This window comes from Prionailurus bengalensis, chromosome D3 (genome assembly GCF_016509475.1).
Source record: "Prionailurus bengalensis isolate Pbe53 chromosome D3, Fcat_Pben_1.1_paternal_pri, whole genome shotgun sequence".
Classification (NCBI taxonomy): Eukaryota; Metazoa; Chordata; class Mammalia; order Carnivora; family Felidae; genus Prionailurus; species Prionailurus bengalensis.
Window position 1 is genome coordinate 23,164,633 of NC_057356.1, and position 10,306 is coordinate 23,174,938.

The window sequence follows — 10,306 nt, forward strand, 5'->3', positions numbered from 1 at the left end:
GGTGAAATTCACAGTAGGAAGGTGATGAAGTTTAGAGACTTTGCTGGCAGCTGGGCTGTGAGTGTGGCCTAGCCTGTGAGACCATCCATTTCAGGGGCATGGGAGGAAGGCTGTATCCTGGGACCACTGCAGAAAGGACTTATAAAATCATTTTATGCTGTGTTCTTTTCTGCAGCATCCTGACTTTGAGAGACTACGTACTTGACCTAGGTCACCCCTATTTGTGGGTACAGAAGCTAGGTGGCCTCCACTTCCCCAAAGAGCAGCCCCAGGTGTGTACACTGTGGATCCAGTCTCCTTGGCTAAGGATCTCTACTTCCTCACCCCCCAGACAGACTCCAGAAAGGCTTTGGATGGCCTTTGAGGTCTTTGAAGTATCAGAATGCTTTTCCTTTGGGCTATGGTCTGTCCTCCCTCCACTCAGGATACTAAAAATGTCTGAGGCCCACAAATGTGTAGGTACCTTTGGTTCTCCCTGAGCCTGGTAGCCCTCGAGATGAAAGTAACTTGAGTCCTTGCTCTGGGTGCTACATGACTCCAGGCTCCACCGCCCCTCAGTCTGGTGTACAAAGGTGCCAAAAATGAGGCATCACCAGAACCCCAAGGGATCTGGCATCTGGCACCTTAGCAGAAGCCTTCCTTTCTCAGGAGCTGGCCAGGCCTCTTGAGATTCCAGCATCCTGTATTCCTACTGGAACTCAGCATCTGGCCTGTCACAGCAGGTGAACCCTGCCATTCCCATAAGGTGCCCACCTCAGGGTGTGTGTGGTCCTGGCTGCCATTGGCAAGGAGGGCCTAGGAGAGGCAATGCCTGGAGACAACAAGGACAGGGGGCACTCAGGGTGCTTCTCGCTGTCGTCTACAGCACACGGTGATTGCTGACCACTCGCTGAGCGCCAGCCACATGGAGACCACCATGAAACTGCTGAAGACCAGGGTTCAATCCCGCCTGGCCCTCCACAAACAGTTTGCATCCCTGGGTAAGCTGATGTGTGGCTGTGGCTTAAGGCCTATTTGGACAAGACAGGGACAAAGATGACTTAGTCCTTCACTCAGGTGTCTTAAATCCTGATGACACTGCCTGGCTCTTGCTGAGCAGAGGTGTTGGCAGGACCTCTGAGGAGAGCTACAGGTCCATCCAGGCAGGGATCTTAACTCCCCTCAGGACTATCAGGGCTGTCCCAGCTCACAAAAGAGACCCAAAGCCTCCTGGGTGGTCCAGGTTAGTGGACTGGTCAGGAACAACTTACTGTAGGTTAGCGCATGTCAGATTTGGGTGTACATTCCAACAGATATTTAGTAGAAATCCATTCATGCTTTGTAGAGCTTACATTTAGCTTATTTGATACAGCTATCCAGGGATTCACCCCCTCATACCTCCCTTGAGACTGACTGAGCTAACATCCTCCAGGGTGAGGATGAACCCCAGTGTTATTCATAAGCTCCCAGGTGATTCTGAGCCATTGAGCTAACGAGCCATTGACCAAGGTGGTGGCCATATCGGTGTTCCTTTTCGTTTACTCATTCAGTAAATACTTGTTGAGGACTTACCATGTATAAGGCACTTGAGGGGAAGTGAGGATTGAGATCTTTCTGACTGAAAAGAATCACTGTCAGGAAAGGCATTAGGTTTCCAGGACCCATCTGGAGTCCTTACCCATCTGGGGCAGTTCTTGTATTCCACATGGACCCTGATCCCTGCAGGGCAGCATTGTTTGTGGGTTTCTTCCCCATCACCATTGCTAAAGTTGTTTTGTCCCAAGGTTGGATGATTGTCATCCTAGACAGCATTTACTTTGTTGGCATATTTGTGGATTGAAACACCAGCAGGAATTTGCCCTGGAGCAGTTCTCTAACTCTTCTCCCTTAGAGAAACTGACACAGAACACTTCAGTCATTTTCTCCATCAAGGTCAGCTGTGAGAAAACAGCCCTCTTGGCTATTTGATCTAATTAACAGTCAGTGCTGCAGAGGCACCATCACTGGTTCTGGCTGCCAGGGGGGTTTTGTTTTGCTGGCCATCATTTGCATTAAAGATAAAGCACCATGAATGCTGGTGCTAGGTCCAGCCACAAGCACATAGCAGGGGTGAAGGTCAGGTTGGTGTGCCTGGATTCCTAGCACATGTTGTTGACCAGGGCACCTACTGAATGCTTCATGTATCTGGAGAGCTGGCAGGGCCACCTGAGCCCTCCAGATGATCCTAGTTACCCAGCTGTGGCATCTGATTTCTGCCTGTAATACCACCTGACTTGCTCTCTTTTAGAACATGGCATTGTACCAGTTACCAGTGATTGCCAGTACCTCTTTCCTGCAAAGGTTGTCTCCCGCCTGGTAAAGTGGGTGACAATTGCCCATGAGGATTACATGGTAAGTGGATGAGTGACACGTCACCCTTGCTGTCCCAAAGACCCATATCATCTTTCAGCTCCTGCCCTTCCCCTAGAAGGGCAAGGGATTTGACTGGAGGATCCAGGAATTCCCTCCTCTGTGGTGACTTCTAGGAGCTGCATTTCACCAAGGACATTGTGGAGGCGGGACTGGCTGAGGACACCAATCTTTACTACCTGGCACTCGTGGAAAGGGGCACAGGTAATTGCTCTTCTGATCACAGTGGTAGGCCGGGGAGCTAATAAGAATAAAACATTCCTGAAGGTTGCCCAAAGAAAGCAAAAGATCCTAGAATCTTGCTGGGGTGACTTAGCAAATAGTAGTAATGATTGTAAGAGCCACCATTCAGTGAGGACTTGTTCTATAACACAGCCACATACATGTTTTATCTCATTTAATCCTCATGACTGGGAGTGGTAATGCAAGTACCCCCTGCTTTCCTAAAATTTGCATTCCACCACTTTGCTTTTGCACAAACCCTACATTAGTGCTGTTTTCGCTAACTGAAAGAAAGGAGGATGTTCACCTTTGCAAGAAAAACCATTACTGTACTAATATAGGTCTTGTGTAAAAGTAAAGTGGCATTAATGCTCGAAAAGTTAAGTGGGCGATGCTCCTCTCCTTATGCCATTTTGACTTACGGAAGGTTTCATAGGAACACTGTACTTTTGGATAGCAGGGGAAACCCGTATTCCCATTTTATAGGTGAGGAAATTGAGGCTTTGTCACAAATGCGATCTGAGCCTGAGCACTTAGCCCTTTGCTTTACTGTTCTCTAAAAGCAGATACCTGTTCTTCCTCCTCTTCACAGAAGGGCCAACAAACCACTCTCAGTTTGTGAAGTGCAGGGTAGTAGGACCTTCTTCCCTGTCTGCTGTTCTGTACTCACTTTGGAGGCATCAAAAGCTGTGATTCCTCACGGCTGTCCTGGAGTCTAATTGGCCACAGCTTTCTGTGGAGCCACCTGGGTGCTGCCTGTGGAGCTGTTTTCTAGCTCCTGCCTCGGCAAACCTGCCGCTGCCCACGGAATCTGACCCCTGGGGCTCGGTGCTGTAGCTGCAGAGCTCGGGGTTGGTTGTCTGTGGGTCTAAGTGCGAGAAATACAAGGAAAGGTTGCACCCTGTGATATTAGAGTTTCTCTACCTTGGTTTCTTGCCTTTTGTATGTTTTAAAAATATCCTGAGTAAATTAAATATTTTAGATACTATTGAGGTCCCCAGGGCACTTCATGCTTTCATTCTCTCCCTCAACAATTGGTGATTCCTATTTGGAATTTGTACATTTGCTTCCCATCCTTTTCACTTTCAAAAATCACTTTTGTCTCATCCCTAAATAACACAGAATACTGTTTTGAAAAGGCACAAATATGTAGTCCAAGAAATTTATAAAGCCCCAAGAGGGGGAAGTCACTAGAAGACATCACTCTGCTTCCTGGTTGACCAGGTGAAAGCTTATGTAGGTAGTAAGTGTTCTAGATCCATAACAGAGTGAATGTGATAACTAAAATTTTCATAAGATGCATTGCAGAATTTGAAAATTTAAGAGTGAAATTTAAATAAGTGCACAGCAGTTATAGAAAAATATTTTCTCCGGGGCGCCTGGGTGGCGCAGTCGGTTAAGCGTCCGACTTCAGCCAGGTCACGATCTCGCGGTCCGTGAGTTCGAGCCCCGCGTCAGGCTCTGGGCTGATGGCTCGAAGCCTGAAGCCTGTTTCCGATTCTGTGTCTCCCTCTCTCTCTGCCCCTCCCCCGTTCATGCTCTGTCTCTCTCTGTCCCAAAAATAAATAAACGTTGAAAAAAAAAAAAAATTAAAAAAAAAAAAGAAAAGAAAAATATTTTCTCCATAGGATGACGTTCACTTTTACCACCAATGCACTGTGTATATGTGTGTGTGTGTGTGTGTGTGTATGTATACGTATACATATACATACGTATACACATACACACTCACATATATGCATATACACATATACACAGAGACACATGAATAATCCTTTATTTTACAACAGATCAGTTTGAAAATTTTACATAGTATGGGTTAAAAACAAAACTTAACTGAATAGAGATAAATCCAGAAATATATGCCAACTGTTAGGACAGAAGCAATACAACAGAGAAAGGACTCACTTTTTAATAAATGTGGTCGCAGCTGTCAGGGAAGAATTGTCTGAACCTCCACTCTCTTGTCCTCTGTTATTTGAATTACTGGTGTGTCATAGTTCTTTTCCCCCCCCATAAATAATGAGAAAGGAATGGCATATCTAGCGCATTCGTGGTAAAAGTGAATGTCATCCTATGGAGAAAAGCAAAGGCTGCCGCCAGAGAAAAAATGAATATGTTAAAAAATACAACTGTTTCCTGTAAGGACTATGAACACAGCTTTGATATCAGACAGTTGTAGTTGAACTCAGCACTGCTGCTTTGCAACTGTTTGATCTTAAGGAAGTGTCTATGAGAGCCTCAGTTTCTTTATAGGTAAAATGGAGATGATAATAATGGTATCCATCTCCTACAGTCATTGGTAGGTTGAAATAAACCTGAAGTAAAATGTATATAAAGGGCTTAGCACAGTACTTGGAATACAGTAAGTACTCCGTAAATGTTGGGTATTAAAAAGTTTCACATAACGAAATACACAAAAAGAAAACAATAGAGAAAATATGTTGACGTAACAGCTAATACACAATATTGTTAGAAAAAAACAGTAAGCCTTCATGTGGGAAAATCCTTAACTTGTGGGCAAAGAAAGAAATGCCAGTTAAACTTCTGTCAAAGGAGCAAATATAACACTTGGGCAGACCCAGTGTGGACCAGATCCTGGAGAGTCCACGCACCTCTGCATCCTTAGAGGGACCAGAGTCACAGGACTTCACATTCTGCAGCCTGGCAATTCTACTTCAGAGATTATAGAACAAAAACAAAAGACCAGAATGTTCTGTGCAGTACTCGGATTAATGTAAGACAAAGATCCAATGGGGAGGGTCCGTGGCTGGCAAGCTGGGTCTCAGAACTGATTTTTCCTCCTTCCCCCTCCCTTCCCAGCCAAACTCCAAGCTGCCGTGGTGCTGAATCCTGGCTACTCCTCCATCCCACCCATTTTCCAGCTGTGTCTGAACTGGAAAGGAGAGAAAACCAATAGCAACGATGACAACATTCGGGTAAGGCTCTGATGGGGGGTAACGGGAGGAGTGGGGAGAGCCTCCTTGGTGAGATGGGAGGTGGCAGAACCTACTGCAGCTGAAAGCTTGCCCACTGGCGTGATCCTAGGAACAGAGGGACCTGCCAGGATTTGTAGAATTTGCTGGAGTCTGTGTGGTATAGTAGAAGAAAAAGCCTAGATCCATCTTAACAACTTACCTAGTTTGGGGTCACCCCATTTTAAAATGGAGATAATATAAATACTTGCTTTGAAAAGTAGTTGTCTTGGGCTTCTGTAGAATTGTGAACAAACTCGGGAGCACAGATGTGGTGGGATGAGATGGTGTATAAGATCATTGCAGCTATTAATTATTAATTTATTCTGTTGATTTGATGCTGTAGTGGTCTTCTGGCCGTGGATCATGCTTTTAACCCTAATACTTTCTGACTTAGATCTTATCTTGAGATTTCTTCTTTACATGCCTCCATCTTTTTGGCTGTGCAAGTATTGGGCAGGAAAAGTTATGGGTCAGAATCAGGAAGACCCTGTTGTCCTGAGGACAAGCCCGTCTTGCCTGAGATGGTGTGACCCAGCTCCTGCAGAGGCCCGGCTGTGGTTGTTGTGGAGCTGCCAGACCCACTCAGTCTGAAGGTAGTGCTAGGTTCCTGGCTCTCCCACTCCTTAGGCCATGGAGAGCGAGGTCAACGTGTGCTACAAGGAGCTCTGTGGCCCCCGACCCAGCCATCAGCTCTTGACCAACCAGCTGCAGCGCCTATGTGTGCTGCTGGACGTCTACCTGGAGACGGAGAGCCACGACGACAGCGTGGAGGGGCCCAAGGAATTTCCCCAGGAGAAGATGTGTCTGCGGCTTTTCAGGTGAGGGGAGGGGTGGGAGCGCTGGGGCTCTGGGTGCCTTCAGCCCTGCCTCTCTCAGGGATTTGGGGCAGAGATCAAAGCCTGGCATGGAGGGTGTGTGTGTTCCCAGGTGTGCTTGTCTGTGTTCACAGTGGAAATTAAAATTCCATAGCTGGATTTTCTGGAGAGAGCTTGCTCCCTCCTTCCTGAAACTTTCCCTGCAGCCCACTTCTACCATCCTGGCCCAGTTGTTCTTCACGAGCACCCCCTGAAGGTGGGCCACCCACTAAGTGAGCAGCACCAGACCACAGACCAAGAAGATGTAGCTGAACTTCCTGTGCTTTTTCTGGAAAACAACAGGGTTCGCTTTTCTCTGTCCAAATAAGCTTTTTAAACTACATATAGCCCCAGCAGTCCCAGGGTATGCCCTACTCTTCCTGGGGTGCTCACAAGTCTGCCACAACCACAGCTTTAGGCAGTCGGGCATCGTGGAAGGAACCAGCTCTGAAATACCATAAACATAAGTGCAAATCTCTGCTTTGTTCCTCACCAGCTGTGTGACCTTGGCAGAGTCACTTTAGCTCTGGGCCTATTTCCTAAAGGCTGAAGTAGAAGTATACAGTCTGGCTCATGAGGAATTAGAGATAAATTATGTCAGCTATGAGAATGATTCCTGGCACAGACGGGGGCTCACAAAATGCTGTTAGGTCCTGACATCTTGGTGTTTAGCCTGTCTGTGCTCATGGCACTTCTAGCCAATGTTCCATTTCACTTTTGTCAGGTCCTTTCTCTCCCTTTCATCCCCCTAACTCATGTTCTTGTTCTTAAAAGAGTCAGTTTCAAAACTCCAGAGTCCACACTATTCAGGTATCCTCTCCCTTTTGAGCAAGCAGCTGGGGAGAAATGGTGTCTGGGAGAGGGGAAGGGCACATCCCCCCTATTCCCTGTCGGTCTAAAGGTGCCTTAACTGCCTGTCACCTTCTCTCAGATAGCCAGTGCCAGCCCCTGGAAGCTGTGCCAGCATCCTCCCGCCTCCATCTGGCACTTCCACCTGGCCTGGTTCTTCATGTTACCTGGTAATAACCAGTTCCAGCCCCCAAGTGGCTGCTGGGAGGCAGAGCAGTGACTAGGTGTTGGTGGCTTCTAGGACTTGCTCTCCCTGGTGGGTCTGTGTGAGAACTCAGTTCTTCCCACCTTCTCAGTCTGCTGTAACACATTTTCAGGGTGGAAGCTCTCACACGGTCGGTGTTTATTTTCTATTATCTAATGGTTCCCAAAGGATCTGTTTCCTGAAGTGCTTTTGTGTCACCCAGGCTGAGCTCTTCTGTCAGGGCATGCTGGGAAGGTATTCCTTTGGCTACTCAGATCCAATTAACTCCATGATTGGTGAGATGTGAGTTTCTTGGCCTAGAGTCCAGCTGACCACTGGGATCAGGCCAAGGGGCTGGGCTGCAAAGCGCTGGCCTGGCAGCAGGGGCCCGAGGTCTGGTCCTGCCTGTGGCTGGCTACTTTCAGCCTGTGGGTTCTCCATTAGCCACATGCCTAGACTCATCCAGGTGACTCTGTGCCCCTCTGGTGTTGGGAGATATCTGTCATTGTGGTTATGAGCAAGGGCTTCAGGGCCAGAAAGATGTAGGTTCAAGTAGCAGCTCCTTCCTGTGCGGGGAGGTCTACATGTAGCCCCGTGAGCTTCAGGTTCCTCATCGGTAAAACAGCATCTCAGGTATTGATGATACCTGATTGATGATTGAGATACCAACCTCAGGTATTGTTGGGAGGATGAAATTAAACCAGATGTAGCTTGTAAAATGCCGAATATGATGTACGCAGAGTAAGCCCTCACGTAAATAAGTGGTTGCATTAGTGTTGGAATAAAAATCTTCTTTCTCCTCATCTCTACCATCACATAGACACACACCCCTCCTTCAGACTGGGATCCGGGATCCTTTCTAGTTACCAGTGAATGTCAGTCATAGGCAGACAAACAAAAGAGGCCCTGTAGCTGGACATCACTCACTGGAGTTGTGCAGCTTGGGGGCCCTGTGTGTTTGGCCTGGGGGCCCAGGATTATAGCCGAAGCACCTTAGCTTTGTAGCACTGGGGGCTTTGGCCATGGCTGTCAGTCGGCCTCTGGCCAGTAGGCTTTGGTGTCAGACCTGGTTTTGAATTTGGGCTGTGTACTTTCTAACCATAAAATCTCAGGCATTTTACCTTCCCAAGCCTGTTTCTTCATCTGTAAAACCTATAAAATGGTGGAAACAGCACCGGAGAGTAGTGAGTATAAAGCACATAGCTCTTTGCAGGCACTTAGTGCAGATTCTTTTCACTCCCAGACTCCTGCCTACATGGGACTCTCCTTGCAAAGGAGGATTTTAAGGTTTTCTCCTTTATTTTTCTTATTACAGAAATAAAATAACGTTTCTTGTTAAACATGCAGACAATAACAAGTAGTTCTGTAAAAATACTAAAAAGTGAGGGTACCCAAGCCCTGTGCCTGTTGTCAGTGTGGGTCCTTCCAGGTTTGTGTTCATGTATTTGCAGGCATTTATGTTTTACAGTCTGTGTTTCTCACAGTGTTCCTTTTCCCCCCAACAGCTGCATAGTTTTCCCTTGCGTGGATGAATTATAATTTATTTTTTCAGCCCAGAGGGTATGGTGTTAACTGATCTCCCATCTCCTGTTTCTCTAGGGGTCCCAGCAGGATGAAGCCATTTAAATATAACCACCCTCAAGGATTCTTCAGCCATCGCTGACCTCCCACTCAGCCTGCTGTTTCTCCCTAGGCCCTAAGTGCTGTGCCTCTGCTTTCTGTTCTGGCCCACAGGTGGCTCTTGATATTCTCCAAAGACAGATTTTTTTATTTCTAGCCTATTAAAGTGTCACTTGACCAAGTAGACTTTGTCTTGTGGTTCCCTGGGATGGAGGGAGGCAGGTTTGCAGTCTGGATGGGCAGTTGGGGGCCATGGCATGGTGTGAAAGAGCTTTCACACCTACGCTTTCCCTAGGTGGCCAAGAAAAGCAGAGTGCAGAAGATTCTGGTTCTGTCAAAGCATACTGCCCTCTTGTCCCCACTCACCTTTCTTGTTCCTGCTTTGGACAATTATCTTGTTTGTTACCCCAGGTCCCTGCTCTTAGGAGGTGGCTGGGGAAGGCCAAGTCAGCATAGCACAAAAAGCAAAAGCTCTTTTCTCCCTCCACTAACTTTGTCAGTGCCTCCGATGGCCATTCTCTCCGTTGGATGTTATAAACATTTGAAAGTATAGCACACATAGAAGACCAATACAAGGAACAATTGTACATATTGCCAGATTTCCTGAAGTTGATGAAGATGGTGTTGGGGAGCCTCATGCAGAGCTATCATCTAGTGAGGCTCTGGCAGAGTGAGACCGGGTGACATCTGAGGAGAATATTCATGATGCTGACATGATAGGTGCCTCAAGAAATAACAGCTTGACTCTCAAAGAATTAAGAGAAGTCCTAGGGAAATAGGTAAAACCCTCTTAAATGTTTGCAAAGTGATCTCTTTTATAATTCTGTAAAAATCAAAGTGAAGGATGGCATGAAGTGTTCTTGGATAGTTTTGTCAGGAAAATTATTCCCCATTCCCTCAAAAAAAATCCATATTCAATTCATTATTTAAGAAATAAGATAGAAAGATGGAGCTAAGAATTATCACATACTTGGGGCACCTGGCTGGCTCATTTTGGAAGAGCATGCAGCTCTTGATCTCATCATGAGTTCAAGCCCCATGTTGGGCATAGAGATTACTAAAGAAATAAACTAAAAAAAAAAAAAATTATATACTTCCAAGTATAATCTATAAAGCTTTTCAACTGCAAGATGAATATCTACTCTTGTAGCAACTGTTAATATACATCAATTTTATTTTTGTGACAGTCCCAGTCATGAGGCTTTTTTCTT

General features: G+C 46.4%; 1 protein-coding gene across 10 annotated transcripts in view; it reads left to right on the plus strand.

Annotated features, from left to right (window-relative positions):
- THOC5 (THO complex 5) overlaps window positions 1-9,279 on the plus strand; it is a 31,641-nt gene extending 22,362 nt beyond the window's left edge. For all 10 annotated transcript variants that reach the window (XM_043557979.1, XM_043557982.1, XM_043557978.1 and 7 more), the window contains 7 exons: window positions 176-272; window positions 866-980; window positions 2,267-2,370; window positions 2,505-2,592; window positions 5,434-5,549; window positions 6,216-6,406; window positions 9,075-9,279. In XM_043557979.1, the coding sequence (XP_043413914.1) occupies window positions 176-272; window positions 866-980; window positions 2,267-2,370; window positions 2,505-2,592; window positions 5,434-5,549; window positions 6,216-6,406; window positions 9,075-9,138 (775 nt within the window). In that variant the 3' untranslated portion in view covers window positions 9,139-9,279. The remainder of the gene's footprint in view (window positions 1-175; window positions 273-865; window positions 981-2,266; window positions 2,371-2,504; window positions 2,593-5,433; window positions 5,550-6,215; window positions 6,407-9,074) is intronic.
- Window positions 9,280-10,306: the final 1,027 nt, after the last annotated feature.